Source organism: Medicago sativa, chromosome 8 (assembly GCF_051527215.1).
Source record: "Medicago sativa cultivar Bolivia chromosome 8, Bolivia_mono, whole genome shotgun sequence".
Classification (NCBI taxonomy): Eukaryota; Viridiplantae; Streptophyta; class Magnoliopsida; order Fabales; family Fabaceae; genus Medicago; species Medicago sativa.
This window is the reverse complement of record NC_140756.1, coordinates 70,457,879-70,476,679: the sequence shown is the minus strand read 5'-3', so window position 1 is coordinate 70,476,679 and position 18,801 is coordinate 70,457,879. Positions and strand designations below refer to the sequence as shown.

The 18,801-nt window shown below is 32.3% G+C and overlaps 1 protein-coding gene and 2 long non-coding RNA genes across 3 annotated transcripts; all 3 read right to left on the bottom strand.

Moving 5' to 3' along the window:
• Positions 1–313: 313 nt before the first annotated feature.
• Positions 314–2,721, bottom strand: LOC146901060 (uncharacterized). The gene is made up of 3 exons (XR_015022011.1): positions 2,478–2,721; positions 1,546–1,973; positions 314–688 (listed from the first exon to the last, which is right to left on the bottom strand). It is a non-coding gene; the product is annotated as an uncharacterized LOC146901060 (long non-coding RNA).
• A 311-nt stretch (positions 2,722–3,032) lies between these two features.
• On the bottom strand, positions 3,033–5,109 carry LOC146901059 (uncharacterized). The gene is made up of 2 exons (XR_015022012.1): positions 4,933–5,109; positions 3,033–3,366 (listed from the first exon to the last, which is right to left on the bottom strand). It is a non-coding gene; the product is annotated as an uncharacterized LOC146901059 (long non-coding RNA).
• Positions 5,110–6,303: 1,194 nt separating this feature from the next.
• LOC146901058 (caffeoyl-CoA O-methyltransferase 5-like) lies at positions 6,304–7,938 on the bottom strand. Its single transcript, XM_085733850.1, has 5 exons — positions 7,787–7,938; positions 7,628–7,707; positions 7,275–7,419; positions 6,812–6,943; positions 6,304–6,717 (listed from the first exon to the last, which is right to left on the bottom strand). Exons 1-5 carry the CDS (start codon positions 7,874–7,876, stop codon positions 6,424–6,426), a joined length of 741 nt encoding a protein of 246 aa, XP_085589976.1. The 5' UTR covers positions 7,877–7,938; the 3' UTR covers positions 6,304–6,423.
• Positions 7,939–18,801: the final 10,863 nt, after the last annotated feature.

Below are 18,801 nucleotides of genomic sequence, written 5' to 3'. Positions count from 1 at the left end.
AACACAATTCAACCCCCCCTTCTTGTGTTTTTCTCACCTTCAAAAACAACTTATTACAATCTCTTTGAAAACAACTTATACAAAACAACTTAATTTATGCAAAACAACTTATTACGAACTTATACAAAACAACTTATTGCATTCAAAACAACTTATTACGATCTCTTTTTAAAAAAAAGTTATACAAAACAACTTATTTTATACAAAACAGCTTATTTAAGTAAAACAACTTATTTAACAACTCTTCAAAAGAATGCATGCATTTAAGATAACTTTGTCATGATAGGCCAACATAATTACTTATCATAGAGTGTACTGCAAGAAGAGTATGGATTTCAGACTCTCAATTAACATAAAGACTTCATGTCAAAATCTACTTAATCCTACATAAAATCTTGATCACACGACATTCAATTCAAAACAATAATACAAGGACAAAACAACATAAGCCCCAACATAAGTTAATATTTAATCTTCAAATACTAAATACTAATAAAATTCAAACATTTCAAACATCAAAATGGATGACATCTTCAATCTGAACATCTTCAAAGTTATGGTAATGTCATCTTCAAACTGAACATTTTAAAGTTATGGTGATGACATCTTCATACTGAACATCTTCAATCTATAGAAGAGAAGGTTGAAAGGTCCTCAACAAATTCACGACCATCAAGATTTATTCCAGCTGCAAAAGAGAACCAGAAGTAGAAAACAATTAAACATACGCTTAATTAAAAAAAAAACCATGTTAAATGAAAAGAGATAACCACATTATGTGGAGAATATTTAGATAAAGTGAACACACTGCTACAACTATCTCAAATACAATTAAAGCAATATCTGTCATGATTTAGAAAAAAGAAGGGGTATTCCAGATAACTTATTCATGGACTATGACCAAGTAGACATCCTTGCATTAACCTATGCAAACCCACACACACAAAAGCTACCCTGTTTCTAGGTTCAAATATTCTAGATCCATTCACACTCCAAAAGCCAAGCAACACTCCAAAGGAAAACAAAAACAAACACACACCAGACCACAACAATCAGACCCATCAAAATAAGAAAACTAGCACCCCTGACAAATAACAACCACTTCAAAACCAAAACCAAAATCATGTTGTCACTGATGATTAATAGAAGACAACATATATATGGAAGTAGACAGAAAAATCTAACAATAACTAAAATTGCACAATTTGGTCCATAATAATAAAAAAGGATACAATGGATACATGTAAAATATAATCAAACAGTGGATATTTGTAACACAGGCTGCATCTCTTCTCAAATTACTTTAACAGACATATTTCGGGTGAAAATAATCATATGTCCATTTTAAGCCTTAAAACTTTAGAGAATATATAAGATAAACAAAAAACAAAGATTGAGTTCATAAGTCACATTCATCAAGAGTCACATAATCTGAGCAGGGATAATGAAATTATAGAAAACATGACAAGCTTTTCCAGGATAATCAGAGTATAAGAAAATTAAAGGGAAACAGAAGGAACTTTATCAGGCAAAAGAGAAACTAACCTAGGGTTCCACAAAGCCAATCGTGAGTGCACAATAATGCTTCAACATTATCATGCAAAAGAGTACTTCTATACTTGTCGAGTATACGTCCACCTATACTGAACGATGACTCTGATGCAACAGTGGTAATTGGAATGCTCAAAACATCACGTGCCATCATAGCTACTTCAGGATATTTCCCTTCATTTGCTTTCCAATATTCAAGGATATCTAAGTCTTCATATTTCTTATGGTCAAGTTTTGGTTCATCCAAATAACTTTGCAAATCAGACTGGTGTCAGCCTTAACAGACTCCTTATCTTGTAAGACATCCTTCTTTTCTTTTTACATTGGCAATATGTGTATGCACATCTCTCTGTCTACGAGTTCGAGTACTTTTTTCTTGTTTTATGTCTTGATAAGGGCTTGTTCAACAACATGTTGGAGATCTATTAAAAGCATATTGACAAGAGCAGTTTTTTTAACACACTTCTCTACAATACTGCCTCTGACATCATTTGATAATACCTAAGCACTTGGCGACTCTCCCTTGAAGACTAGTTGTTAAGAGAGAAAAACGAAACCACCTAAGGACTCACCAAACATGATACTTATGATATATCTATAAGCTATTTTCCATAAGCTTTCGAGAAGAGCTTATGAAAACAACTTATAGCTAACATAAAAAATTCTCAAGTTAACTATGAGATTGTTAAACAATAGCTTTTTAATTTGTTTATCCAAACAGATCCATTTTCTATGCTTTCTAAGCCCAAATTTCACTTCAAAATCAACATCAGAATGATTAAACATTATATCCCAGCTGAATAAATCAAGTGTAAATCATAGAACAAAACAAGAATCAAACAACCATCACAAACAACAACAATCTCAAAAAACCCAATCTCAGAAAACCCAATTCAGAAAATCACATTACAATATAATAGACTTACAAAAGCACGGAAGAATCAATTTCGGATTTGAAGAGGAAGAATCGAATCGTTGGAATCTCAGAAAACCCAATAGGAAGTAGGAAAACGAACGCTACGTCGGAAGAGCATAAACTAGGAAGAATCGAAATTTGAATCAATAGGAAGTAGGAAAACGAACGCTGACGATTGCTACATAGGTGCACGAATTTCAGATTTGGGGAAGAAATTAATTTGGGGAAAAAAAATTAGGGTTGGGTTTTTAATTGGGGAAGAAATAAGCTATTCACTATTTAGCTTTTAATTTTTTTAATTGTTTTTTTTGTTTTAATTTGTTATTTTTTTTCTATTCAAAGTGATCCATCAGATAAAATATAAACAATAAAAAGTGATCCATTGGATCTTTAAACTCAATTGGATGGACTGGATCCATCCATATTTTTAAATGGATGGATTGGATACAATCCATTAAAAAAGAAATTTGTTATGGATGGATTGGATGGATTTTGTTGTGGATGGATCAGATGGATATGGATTTCATGGATCCAATTGCCACCCCTAAGTAAAACTATATCAAGTAAAGAGAAGAAAGAGGTGATAGCTAGTACAATTTACTACTAAAAAGATACGGTGAAAAATACACAAGCAATGGATAGAATAAAATAATAGATAGCAAAGCAAAAAGAAAAAGAAAAAGAAAGCAAGAGCAAGTGAAGATCAAACTGCAAATATAAAACTCACAGTTTCATTATCCTATTTTCCAATTCCAACCATGCCCAAGGCAACTCCACAATAGTGTCACCGAGCCTCCCTCGACGATCATAGCACACCTTGAACGGCGTTGTGTTCTCTGCCCAATCACGAGGCTCCTCGATTCTTGATTGCTTCCTTCTGTCTCCTCCGCCTTCTCCTACTGCACGGATAAAAAAAGCATGTTTAATAATATGGCAAATCGCAACTTTGTGGGAGTGTTTAGGTAGATTAAAATAAAAAGTTGTCTTATTGGAACACACTATTGGGAGTTGGGACACAAAAACAAACAGTGTGGAGAAATAGATACAAGAAATTGAAACTAGTTTCACTCTACAGTAATAATGAGTCATAATAGCTATCGTCACTAAAATTAGTAATGTAAACACATCTCAACTGCCTCCAAGAAATGTTCTAACATGATTGCATAACTAATCATGTTTTTATAGGTCCCATGCCCGTGGGGGGCCCAATTTTTTTTAATAAGGGGGTGTATCTATCAATACGTTTTCTAAAGGGGGTTTATAGAGCAAAATTTCCAATGAGGGTCCAACCCTTTATCAGACTTCAACCAAGTATCCATTCATCCTTGTTATTTTATAATCCGACAGTATTTCATTTTCACACCCCCAGCCTAGTGCTTTCATTTTCACACTCCCCCTCATTTCGTTGGCCAAAACGCAAAACTTAAAAGTAAAACGTAAAATGCAGAAGCAACACGTAAAACGCCAAATCTATGCTCCTCCCTAGAGACTAAATTTGTTGTTTATTTTGAGGATGTTTTTTGTGTTTCAAATTGAAGCAAACTCGAATTTGTATTTAGATGTTATAATATAATAATATGACTTTCATCATTAAAGTTTCATGTTAAAGACATCAAATTTAGTCTTTTGTGGTTTTTTATAAGTAACATCAAATGATAAAAGGTTTTCATGTTAATGGGTGTGAGGGAAGTGTAGTTTACTTAGCTTTCTTGGATTTGGTTCGGCCCCCAAACTTTTTTTTGTTATTTTTTATTAATAATATATAAGACGATGTGTATTTGATACATAATATTTTGGGGTGTCAACATAGTTGAGATTTCAAAACGTTGTATTATGGTATTTTGGTGAATTAGAGTAACAAAAGATGTCAATTGCCATGATTATTGCATGTCTTATTCATCTTTTATTAAAATAAAAAATTGATATATTATATAAGGGGTCCTTTTCTCAAACTTGGCTTAAGACCCATAAAGTGCTAAGGCTCTGGACTAAGTCTTACGCTTTGCCGAATCATTATATATGACATTTGCTAATGAGTCTTTAATTTATTACGGACCCTTAGGGTATGAGGGCTAGACATCTTCATGGAGTGTAAATCCTTTAGATGACAATTTAGGATAGGCACACGAGATGTTGAAGTCAACTGATATGTCCATGGCTTTCATAATTTAGCTATGGAGGTTACAGAGCAATCTAACATTTATAGGGACAAGAGTATTCTTCCTACGAATGAACTGTTGTTTATATAATCCTAAGGTCTTAATCAATGTGCACTTTGAATTGATCCAAAAAAGAAGGTAGAGGGGATTCGAAGAATCTTAATCACTGTTAAACATCTGAATAAAACAAACCTAATCTCGCATTGTGTAGGACAATTCATAAGGATTATCTTTTTAGATTAGGATTAGTTTTTTTTTATTAGAAGGAAAACAAAACAAAACAAAAAATACTAAGCAACTTGGTACCTAAATAATCCAGAGGAGTCGACAAACAAGATAGAGTCTAGCTGCGGAGGATGAGCAGTCCATATCTTCAGAGTGTCAATGTTTCCAGCCTGATATTTAACTAGCCAATCAGCACGTCCATTATCTTCCCTCAAGGTGTGGGAAAAAGAGACCAACCAAGGAATAGTGGAGAGCTTTCTAATGAGAACAAGATAAATCAAACCTAAAACATTAGATACATCAGACCTAAAATTAACTGCAGGCAATTGGTCTCTTGAGATTAAGTGTAATTAGTTAGTTAGGTATCTATTGTAGATAATTGGCCTGATTTATCTATATTAGATACTTAACTAATTACACTTAATCCCAACACTTACAAATTTCAGCTACACATAATATATAACTTACAAGACATAGGAGATGATGGTGAGATGTTGCATATGTCAGCTTGATCTACAAGCCTTTGACGTTGCTACCTTGTATCTTCCCGTTTTCTATCTCTTAAGCTCTCTCTTTCTCTAAACTTTTTCTAATGAATGAATGAATTTGAGTGAGGCTGCAAGCCTCTATTTATATGTTCTAGACTTGGTCCTTCGTCGGTCAAGAGTCATCTTGTTTGCTAGATGAACAATAGTTTTTGCTCCAATGGGATTCTACCACTTCAGCCAAGTAGGGCTTTTCAGACCGCCTTTTCTCATTGGGCGAGTCCTCTCATTTGTTAGGGGAAATTCCAGTTCATCTCACTAATAAATACACTTTGTGGCTGGTGTTTCACTCAAAGCAGGAAATGCATATACATCAATTATATTTTGAAATACATTTTAAGTACAATAATCAAATATACACGCAGTCATAGATCACTAAGGTCATTCTTAGGGTTGTAACGTGGTTAGGCTAAAAGAAATGATTGATTTTCTGGAATTCTAAGCCATATTCTCTTGTAACGTGGCTAGTATACTCTTATCATTCTTTACCACCATCCTTTTTATTCTCTTGGTGATAATGTTAGCTAGACAACTTTTCTCTTTGGAGAGTTCTTTTCCGTTTGAATTTCTTTCGTATTTGTGTTGACAAACAAATATTCAACTATTTTGTTGATATTGTTGATATTTACGGTCACCAAGTTTCATGTTACTTTTCTTAGTGGATCTTTTTATCAAATCTTCTCCAATATATTATATTCTCTGTGATCTTTCTAATTCGAATTCAAATTCAAACTCATTATGAATGGAACACTTCTTGGCATGACTTTACTTTTCTCTCTTAGAAAAATTCTCATTATGGATTGAAATTTTTTTTGGCCTAACTTCGGATTATTAGGGGCCATTCTCCCAAAAAAACTGGAGAATAACACCAAAAAAATCAAACTCATTAATATATAAAATTTAAAAATTTATAATATAGAAGATACTAATATATAAAATATATATAATTTGATACACTCCAAGCAATAAAACTATGCATAGGTGTAGGATGCTAATCCAAATATTCTCAATTTCTAAACATTAGAGATCAATAGATGCGACGGCATAGGGTAATTCCATCACCTATCGAGAGCTGACAAATTTCAATCCTTAAATCCTGAGCTAAATACTTGTTGAACTCAATCACATAACCACGCAAATTCATAATAAAACTATGCATAGGTGCATCAGGTGGAGCTGCCACTGATCCAACCCATAAGGTATTATCATATCCAATCAATCCCCCAACTTTAACAAGATCAAGCACCCTCTTGTGATAGTTTATGTAGTTATTCTTGTCGGCATCCACAAAAATAAAGTCAAATGCCCCCTTGTTATTTTCCTGCAAAATTAATAGAGTATTTTTTATTCTAAGTTTGTAAAACGTGCATGGATAAAATCAAATTAATCATGTTGGTGAGAAATTATGTACGCACATCTTGAAGAAGTTGGTCAAGAAGAGGGAGAGCAGGTCCTTGTCTGAAGTCAATCTTGTGAGCCACTCCAGCCTTTTCAATCATGGGCAATCCCAGCTCATAATATTCACGACTCATGTCAACAGCCAACACCTAATAAATAAATCAACCATGAGTTACACATGAAACAAAAAGATAAGTTTGAAATGAACTCCACTAAAAAACATAGAGGAGTGATTACAATTTACAACACCATTTTTTAAATATTTTCTCCTGTCATTTTTATAACAGGCAAATGGATCAACAAAAGTTGATGTATTGTATCTATATTATGAACCAAATACATTAAATTTTGTTGATCGGTTTGTCTCTTATAAAAAGAACTGGATGAAGTAATTATTCGAAATCACAACTACGTACAATAACACTCAACAAAATACAATTAAAAACTTTATCCATAAAATAATATAAGTTGGAGCCTCACCTTTCCATCCTTGGGAAGAGCAAGAGCAGTGGTGAGTAGAGAGTAACCGGTGTACACACCAATTTCCATAGTATTTTTAGCATTGATGAGCTTGATTAACATGCTTATAAGTTGTCCTTCATCAGCGGGTATAGCCATAATTTTTCTGTTTTACAACATTGATAGTTTATATTATATATAAATAAAACAATTTTTTCTTTTCAAAGAATATTTATAAATGTATTTACATTTACTTCCCTCTAATAAAATGATTAAGAATAGTATGAAAATAAAATCATATCAAAACTAATAACAAAATATAAAAAACTAAAACTATAATTTTTTTTTTTGTCTTGGAGGTAGTATAATCTTACTGTGAGTGGTTTTCTGTTAACTCACGAAGCTCCTTCAAGCAAGGGTGCTCTCTTGGAAACACACTGGTCTCGAGTATATACTGCACAATATATGAAATTTGATGTGTCAAATTTTTTTATTAAATCAAAAATTCAAAATTGTAGTGAGTGAATATATACTTGATATAGTGCATCACTCTGAAGGAGAGACTTGTGAACTAAATATGTATGTGGAATGAGTTGCGGTATCTCTTCATTATTGACAGCCATCTCTTGTGTACTAATCTTAATTAATGTTTTTTTGGACTATGATCAAATGATATCTCAATGATGAAGAATTAAAGCTCCAAAAGCTGTCCAATTTATAGAGGTGAGTGTTGTGCCATAGACAATCCTTTCATTTTCATTAGATTAATCAAATTAATATATAATACTAGTATTTTAAGAAATTCGTTACAGTTTTCTTTGACTAAGAAAGTTCTTACATTATAGGAGGACAATTAAACTCCCAGATAATAGGATAGTCCTTCTTGTCAAAAAAATAATAATATTATTTTCTCTATAGTCCTATTGGCATCGTTATAAAGGGAGTTGTTTGACATTAATTTTGTAGGCTTGTGCTGTTCTCGACCAAATAGTCAGGTGACATGATTCAAAATAATGTTTTTTGACTACTATAAAGTAGTAAATAAGAAAAAAAAGATCACAATGACATCCATTAAAATATTGTAAATTATATCAATAGTCCAGCTTATATGTTATGTATGTCTCTATCGGGAAACTTTGCACATATTGAAATTCATTCACAATCGTCGTTACAAACAACTCACATTTATTTTGTCATTGATCTTTATGTTCATACCAGAGTGAACAACATTAGTGTTTAGTGCCTTCTTGAAATTCTCTCAATTCTTGCAAAATGTGTGCTCATTTCCTATTTTAATAAAGCATATTTTGATTTTGAGGAAGCTTAAACATTGAATGCTTTAACTTTTGATATATAATGTTGTGTTTCAGTTGTGGTTTTAGTTTTTGCTCTTGTTTTTGAGGAAGGGTTGAATTTTATTATCACTTTATTTAAGTACTTCTTGTACTCAAATTTTTATATATGTTTGAAATCTTGTAGGAGATTTCTCCTTTTTGTTTTTAATATATATAGTATATATTTTCCATTAAAAAAACATTTAAGAAAGATAAAAAAACTAAAACGAAGAAAATGAAATAAAAAATTCAAATAAATATATTTGATAAAAGATAAATGACGAAATATATATTTAAGTAAAAAATAAAATAAATAAAGCATGATTCATATTTCATAAAAACCTTCAAAAAGATAGAGCATGATTTTAGCCCATACGTGAAAGAAGGAATGAATACGTAACTAGTCTTGATGAAATTAGGTGGTAAAGAACGAGACTAGATGTGGTAAGTAGGTTAGTCCGTTTACTTTTTTTTAAATATTTTCAGTATCATTTTTTTAAAATTTAAAGTAGATGAAATGAAAGATTATTAAGTGAACAGTTATAACTGATAGTTATAATAATTAAGTTTGTGACCAAACATGTGTGTCTCATGGTAGATCTAAACAATTGTAAAAGAAAATGTGAAGAAAATATTAGATCCTAATCTATAAGCATACAATCTTTTATGATGTTTCACCCCTTTTCTCGCTTTCTCATATACTTATATTCTTTCAAGATGTTGTATTGGGAGACAGGTTATAAAAAACTTATGTGTTACTCTGACTCTCTTCATATGATGCAGTTAGTGATAAATAACATATCACGGTTTTATCATTATGCAAATATCTTGGAACTCATTGAAATTATATTGGTAATTTTTATTCATCATATCCTTCTACAGGGTAATTTGTATGCAGACATCCTCGCTAAACGGGTTTCTAGTTCGGATCATCTTGTCATCTTTTAAGAACCCCATCATGTTTATAATCTGCTCTATTGGATGATGTTTTAGATGTATCTTTTCCAATGACTTAATTTTCCTTGTTTTCTCATGTAACAAGAAAAAAGAAATCTCTCCAGATATTCTAACCAAGATCGATCCATAGCAAGGGCATCCAATCCCGCAACACAAGGCCTCAAAATTTGGAAGGTTTTTATTTTTTATTTTTTATGTTACTCTCTTTCGTCTATTCATACCTCCCCTCAATTGTTTTTTGTACCATCTGATTTGAATGTACAATGCAATTTACTATGCACAATTGAAGAAAAAACGCAAACCACACACCACTCCCACCGGTAAGGCCACCACACACCACCGCAGCCTCCGACCACAGTGCTCGCTTCCACCACCACTGCTAGCCTTCCTGCTTCTCCATTTGCTAATTCCTAATCTTCAAAAACTAAAATTTATTCTTTTCCCGCCTTGCAATCCTATTTATTCACTTGTTGTTGAAGAAACTATTATTGTGGTTGCTGAAATTTTCAATTTCTTTTGAATTTAATAATTTGTGAATTTTTCAATTTACCGTGGTTGTTGAATTAACATATTCACAATGTTTCATGAACCTAATTTTTAGTTCTAATTTGTGAATTTGATTTACTAATTTAATTGGTTAAAAAAATAGGGATAATTACGGCTGAATCTTCTTGAATTTAATTGGTTTTACTAATTTATGATTAGGTTTATTTACTTGAACAGAGTACAAATACATCCATATTCAACTCAAATTTACATTAGAATTACGTACAACTTAAAGAATAAGCTTCTTATTTGTAAAAAATTATTTATTTTCTATCAAAAAAAATAAAATGCAGTCAGATTATAAGTTTGAATAAATCTATGACAGGTTAAGATATTTCAGAAACAAGACAAATATTGATTTTGAGTGCAAGTGTTGAACGGAACGGTTGATGGTTATACATGTCTCGTATGAATGAGAATTAAATAACTTGATGTGTTAGCACTGACTTATATGTGTTTGACAAATTTTGTTTTGAATACCTCTAAATGCAGAGAATGGATTTCTTGTAAGAAGGAAAATGAAGATGATATTTCTAGGTAAGCTAAGCTGAGATGGAATTCATGGATTTTGAATAGGGTAAGAGATACAAAAAAGTATGATGATGTATTGGACTTGTATGGAGGACTATGCCACGTGGACACTACTATACTTTGACTATTCAACATGTTTAGGTCAACTTAATCGTTCAGGTCATATGAGTTCGACCTTCAACATGTTCAGCTCAACTTGATCGGACAGGTCACACGAGCTTCACCTACAACATATGTAGCTCAGCTTGATCGTTTAGGTCACACGAGCTCAACCTTCAATATGTGTATTTCAGCTTGATCATTTATCGCATGAGCTCAACCTTCATAATGCTTAGCTCAGCGAGATCGTTCAGCTCACATGAGCTCCACCTTCAACATGTGTAGCTCAGCTTGATCGTTCAGGTCACATGAGTTCCACCTTCAACAATGTCAATATCTCTTTTTCTAGTTATTGTCCAAGTAACATTGTGGTCCTCCTTGTAAAGGTATCAAATAACGTGTCACGCGTCCTGCATGAACAAGTGACGTGAGCTGCATGCCCTTGACTCCACGCGCCTTGTACAAACGAGCTGTGCAAAGGAAAAATGATCAGCTTCACGCGCTACAATACATGTACGAACGAGCTATGTGGATCTCAGAGGGTTATTGGGTCTGAACATCCAAAGAGAGGTCCGTTATGTCAAAGAATTGAGACCTATAAAATGAGACACTTAGAAAGCATAAAGGGGATTGATTCATCTTGAATTGTGTATTTTCTTCTAAGTTTATTTAAGAGTGTTCTTGGAATTCCTCATAGGGCATTTCTTAATCAAACATATTGTAACTATATTCTGATTTACATTCGTGAACATATACACATGTTCAAATATCTAAAGACACAATCGAGTATATGTTGTTTTAGACATTGTTGTCAAAATCCCGACTTAAATCTTAAAATCTAGGATTTCACAACTTTATTCACCTTCAATGACTCAAATCCATAGCAGAATTTCAACATAGGAAAAATCTAGTAAAATCGTACAAAATCGTGAAATCCATACAAAATCGCAGGATTTTAAAGGGTTTTGAAGGATTTTGTCCATTTTTTAGTCATTTATCTATACGTATTTTGTGGACTTTAAACTGAGTCATTTATGATTATATACAATTTATAATATATATCTAACATTATTTTTCTTTTGGTAAAATCAATCGATTTTGATTGCGATTTTACAATTTCTTATATGGATTCTACAAAAATAGTTGAGTAAATTCCTTCGATTTTGATTGGGATTTTACAATTTTGATCTTCCCTTTTGACCTGAAGCAAAATCTTATTTTTGACAACCTTGGTTTCAGATGCATAAACCATCATGGATGAAAGGTGGTTTTTCACTTTATCATTAATACCTTTTCTTTGGTCCCTTGCTTTCATTTTCTGATATCTCTCTTTCTTCTACTAAGCGGAAAATCGGAGAGAAAATTTATATACTACATCAAGGACTAAAATATCTAAACATCATATTTATTGTTTTTAAAGTAAAAAGTTAACAGATTTTGAAGGTAACTATGAGCTGATAATTTCCTTTTATTAGGAATTCGAACGTATTAGTTAGCATGTATTTTACAAATCAGTTTGACTCCGCTATTTTTCAGATCTTCTTAATCTTGGTTTTTGTTCTTTACTTGCAATCTTTGGAATTCATATGTGCTACAGATGAGATGAAGGATTATGTTATTGATATTGATTCTTTTGTTGTCAATTTTGGTAGGTTTAGTCTATAGAGAACTTTGTTCTTGTTTAAATGGAGCCGTCGCATGTAGACAGTAGAATTTGACCCCTCATAGTAGTGGGTTTTTAGACCGAATACCAATTTTATTTTATTTTTAAAAAAAGAAAAAGGAAAAATGATGTGAGTGTTTGATGAATCTAACACCTCTGGTATGATAAATTTATTGAGAATAAGGATGTCGGGAAAATGTAGATATAATAAATTTATGCCAAATCTAATATCCAATTTATTCCAAACACAGTCACTAAATCACCTAGACATTTTATTTCTTAATTAAATAAACATTAAATTTTTGTTTTTATAGTAAAAAAGTTAATAGTTTGAGAGTAAAACTATATCAAGTAAAGAGAAGAAAGAGGTGATAGCTAGTACAATTTACTACTAAAAAGATACGGTGAAAAATACACAAGCAATGGATAGAATAAAATAATAGATAGCAAAGCAAAAAGAAAAAGAAAAAGAAAGCAAGAGCAAGTGAAGATCAAACTGCAAATATAAAACTCACAGTTTCATTATCCTATTTTCCAATTCCACCCATGCCCAAGGCAACTCCACAATCGTGTCACCGAGCCTCCCTCGACGATCATAGCACACCTTGAACGGCGTTGTGTTCTCTGCCCAATCACGAGGCTCCTCGATTCTTGATTGCTTCCGTCTGTTTCCTCCGCCGTCTCCTACTGCACGGATAAAAAAAGCATGTTTAAGAATATGGCAAATCGCAACTTTGTGGGAGTGTTTAGGTAGATTAAAATAAAAGGCTTAATTACTCTTTTGGTCCCTTAAGTTATTTGTTGGTTACATTTTGGTCCCATAAGTTATTAACGTTACAATTTGGTCCCTTAAGTTACTTTTTGGTTTCGTTTTGGTCCCTTAACTATTAAAAGTTTCGTTTTGGTCCCTTAACTTATTTTTTTGTTTCGTTTTGGTCTCTTAACTTATTTTTTGGTTTCGTTTTGGTCCCTTAACTAATTTTTTGGTTTCGTTTTGGTCCCTTAACTCTAATACATTCATTCTAACGTAAAGGACCAAAGTGGTTGACGGAGGAAGAGTTAAGGGACCAAAACGAAACCAAAAAATAAGTTAAGGGACCAAAACGAAACCAAAAATAGTTAAGGGACCAAAACGAAACCAAAAAGTAACTTAAGGGACCAAATTCTAATGTTAATAACTTATGGGACCAAAATGTAACCAACAAATAACTTGAAGGACCAAATCATTAATTAAGCCAAAATAAAAAGTTGTCTTATTGGAACACACTATTGGGAGTTGGGACACAAAAACAAACAGTGTGGAGAAATAGATACAAGAAATTGAAACTAGTTTCACTCTACAGTAATAATGAGTCATAATAGCTATCGTCACTAAAATTAGTAATGTAAACACATCTCAACTGCCTCCAAGAAATGTTCTAACATGATTACATAACTAATCATGTTTTTATAGTCCCTTAAGATATCACTCAGTTGGAGTACTATTTTGCTAAAAATCTCGTATATAAATTTTTAGGTCTTGTTAACCAGTGCCTGGGGCACTGGTTAAAGAATTCAAAAGTAGAAAAATTGTATTGGAAATATAAACTGTTACTTTTGATTAACTAATTATTACACAACTTTTTAATAAAATCTTACCTCTTTTAGCTCCTTAACCAATGCCCTAGGGACACTGGTTAACATTCTCCATAAATTAAAAAGATAAATGCATTCTCAACCATATTGTTTGTGTTGTGTTATAAATTAGGATATTATGTGGATTGAGGATGAGTCACTGATGGCATAGTATTCATGGAATTGTGTACACATAAAGGAGGTCTTAAAGAAAGTATGGAAATAATTTTCCTCAGTTTCATCATTGATGTTTATTGAACCGCAAGAAAATTGTTTCAAAAATGGAACTTCGAAAAAGATTGTGATATGAGCTTGCGAGACAAATCAAGTTGCCGATTTTGACTGCTCTTCTATCTTTATTGCTATTGCAAATTTATACTAGAAAGTTACAATTAAAACCAACTATTGAAAAATGTTATACTTGAAAATCATGATTGATAAATATGTGTTCAGCTCAAAAAATTAGTGGTCGAATAAGTTGATGAGTATGAAAGGACATTAACAAATATTTTAGTCAATATTTTTTTTCTTAATTTAAATAAAAAATGCTAAAGCTATAGAACACTTAAAGTAGATAGACGAAATGATAGTTATCAGTTTACAAAAGAATCCACACTTATCAGTGGAAGAGTCGAGGTTCAAACCTTGATTACGGCTCCGGCCTAACAATTTTGATATTTTTTTCATCGGTTGAGCTATAAATAATAGCCAATATACATTAATATTTTGCCCTAACATTAAATTGTAACATTAATATTACAATCTAATGTCGGACGGATTATGATTGATGCGTAAAGTCTTGGTGAAAACTTAAAAGTACGTTTTAATCTTACAAATTCATTTGAATCCAATTGTGAAAATAACTCTTCTTACTCTCTCGAGACTCTTCTCTCAATAGATATAGATATGCATAAATGCAAAGACTAATCTTTCTCTCAATAGATATAGATATGCATAAATGCAAAGACTAATCTCTCGACTGAACTGAGATTCATTTAATGAGTTGACATCTTATAACATGCATTCCTTAAAAAAAAAAATTCTAACGTACATTTTAATCTCACGAGGTAATTGAGATTCATTTAAAGCACAAATTGTTCACAAATGATGAGAGAATGCATAAAAATATGTGTGTCGATGTTACTTGCCCGCATTGTAACACATATATGCAAGGGTTTGGGATTTATGTGCAACCGAAAATGTAATAATGAAGATATAAATGGATGAATACTATAAGATTTTTCAATGACATTTGGAATTACAATCAATAATGTTGAATCAATTTGTAAAGTGAATAGAAATACTAGAGATAGAAGAACCTAATTAAACACAAATGTTTAAGGTCATTACTCTACAAGAGAGAGAAGGGAGACTTCATCAATTTTCTTCATACCATTATTTATGCACAACCTAACTTCCCTTTTTTTTTTTAAATCACTAACAACATGTCAATTTATTTCAACCAATTAATTATCTTAAATGTATTTTCTCGTATGCTATTTTGAATCATAACAATGTATTAAAAGTGTAGGGCATGTCCTTTGTAATTGTGGAGATGTGCATAACTATTGGGACGCTTTCATTATTGAGGACCACTAGAGCAGATTCTTTAGCTTTGGTCTCAATTATTGGCTTTATTGGAATCTCACCACCTACTGACATTCATTGGCAAGGTTCTTTAGGGCCAATATTTGGTGTCTTTAAAAAGATATTAACTCTCTCATTTTCGATGATAAAACAATTTTGGAAGTTGGTCTAAGTCACCTTGTTCGTCTCAGCCACTTAAATACCATTGTTTGTGATACTTTTAATTACCCTATTCCCTTCTAATTCGGAAATATGGAAAAATCCATTGGAAGGATGAATATCATAGCTCATATGATCTATCCTCCTTCTATGGTAGCCTTATTAGAATCTCTCATGGCTACTTTATTAAAGAATTTTGTTGCACATTAAAACATCTACAACCTTATCCACTTAATTTGAGGGTATATGTGCTACCCGACCTATAGTCTCGCTAAAAGTCTTCAAATCATATAGGCTTAATTACTCTTTTGGTACCTTAACTTATTTTTTGGTTTCGTTTTGGTCTCTTAAGTTATTAACGTTACAATTTGGTCCCTTAACTTACTTTTTGGTTTCGTTTTGGTCCCTTAACTATTAAAAGTTTCGTTTTGGTCCCTTAACTTATTTTTTTGTTTCGATTTGGTCCCTTAACTTATTTTTTGGTTTCGTTTTGGTCCCTTAACTTATTTTTTGGTTTCGTTTTGGTCCCTTAACTCTAATACATTCATCCTAATGTAAAGGACCAAAGTGGTTGACGGAGGAAGAGTTAAGGGACCAAAACGAAACCAAAAAATAAGTTAAGGGACCAAAACGAAACTTTTAATAGTTAAGGGACCAAAACGAAACCAAAAAGTAACTTAAGGGACCAAATTGTAACGTTAATTACTTATGGGACCAAAATGTAACCAACAAATAACTTAAGGGACCAAATCATTAATTAAGCCAATCATATATCTCCTAGTGGAAACAAATTTGCTCATACCATCCACCATCATTAAGAAAAGTTTCACTCCCACGATCCCTCTTCACACCATCCTATCATAAAATATTTCCCTAATTCATAACAACTGACATGTTATCAAAAAAACGACTAACATGTCATTGTTAACCACATTTATCGTGAATCAATAATTGCATTGATGTCTTAACTAGATTGGAACACCTTGATTGTTTTTCTTGTATTGTTCTTGATTCCCCTCCCATCCATCTAAAATATTTGGTTCTTGCTATTTCCTTCTTCATCAAAGATATAAAATAAAATAAATATATATTATTAGGTAAAAAGAAAACCACTTTCTCTCCATGAGTTTAGCTTAGGTGGTTAGGGACAATCAGGGGCGAACCTGGCCTTAAAAAATATCAGTGAGGCACAATTTTTTGCAGGTCGGGAATGTTCTGTTTTCAATATTTCAAAGTCAATAAATGTGTTACTCTCACTACTACTAACTTTGTCTCCAGCAATGGCGGAGCCCAGAGTAATTTTTCGAGGGGGCAATTTCTTTTGTGTATATATCATTTATCAAAATAATTATTCATAAAATTTTGTGGGTATAGTGATACATACTATTGGATTTTACGTCAGTAACTCTAGTTCAACACTTGCAGCGAACCAAAGTTCATTACCTAAATGACATGTGTCTTTACCACTAAACTACATCATACACAAGTGATTTATTTACAAAGATTGATTTATATAATATAACATTTAGCTATAAAAAAAATGGGCCAAGGCTGGTGTGGCGCTTGCCACACCAGACCTAGTTCAGGTCCGTCCTTATGGACAATGCATAATATATGCATGAGCCATAGTTCGAACCCCAAATATCAACTTCTCACTTATCCACGTTTAAAATGTGTGACCTCCAAACACTAGACAACTTGACAAAAAAAAATCACTTTATTCAACAAATTCTAACTCAATCGAAAAAAATATAAAAATTGTTTTTTTAAGGGAAAATATAAAAATTGTTAAGTCAAACATTGTGTCTGACATTCAAACACGAACCCTTCCATTTATGTGAATTTCAATAATTATTTATTATTTCGCCTATTTTAAAAGAAAAAATCACTACTCAACAAAGTACAAGAAAATCAAAGCTCGTTGCCGGCGGCTAGAGACAGAGGACAAACATTAATCATTAACTAATAATCTGATTATGCTGGAAAATCTCGAAACCCAATTTTTTAACACCCTTCCTTCAATCAAGTTCAACAATCCAACTCCCATTTTGCCTACCTAGTACTAGAAAACAGTCCATAAACAACAAGCATCACCAACCCACAACCACAAAGCTGGATCTGACTATGATTATTAATATTATTTTTTTACAAGAGAACTATGACTATTTATATTAAAAAGAATAGTTTTGATTCCCTATTAAATTACAATCTTGGTTCCCTTATTTTTAATTGCATAATTTTTGTCTCCACTTCACAAATTTTGATCAATCCATGATTTAAACCATCTTATTTGATTTGATGACGTGACAATATATTAGACAACATCGCATTGAAACGAATGATCTAATTGTTCAGGGACAAGTGATTCAAAATAGACAATTCATTGCCTCGTCACCAAATTGTATAACCAAAATCATGAATCGGTGTCCTCGTGAGTTTATGTCAATTGGTAAGGACAATGCATTATATATGCAAGGTTCGGGGTTCAAATCTCGGCCACCACAAAAAAAAAATCATGAATTGGTCAATTGCAATTTTACCAAAATAGATATTGAAACTGATTTTTTTGTTTAAGTAGCCTCATCGTTAGAATTTTACATCTTAATATGGGTGGCATTTAGCATGGGAAAGGAGAATTGTTTCCCACCATGGGAAAGTATTTTTTGGCCGTCAGATTAAAGAGGATCACTGATCTTATTATATAGTATGCATACACTATATCTTTTCCAACTTTGTCTTCAACCTCACTATCATCTCTCTCATTTCACCACCACCAAACTCAAGTCAACAACCCACCTCATTAAACAACCCCTCCAACCTCACGGATCCTTCCCCACTGGTTTTCATTTCGAATTTCGCTGTTTGACATGAAATTGGTCTCTCAATCCCTTTCCTTTCCTGTGCATAAAAATCCCTTTCCATTATAGGTTTATAATAGGTTCCAAAATGAAAACCAATTTTAAATAATAAGACATGGAAAAAGTAAAATTCATCATTAATATTGAAAAGCATAGTTTTTGTAACAACAACCATGGCATTGATAACATATACGTGCTTT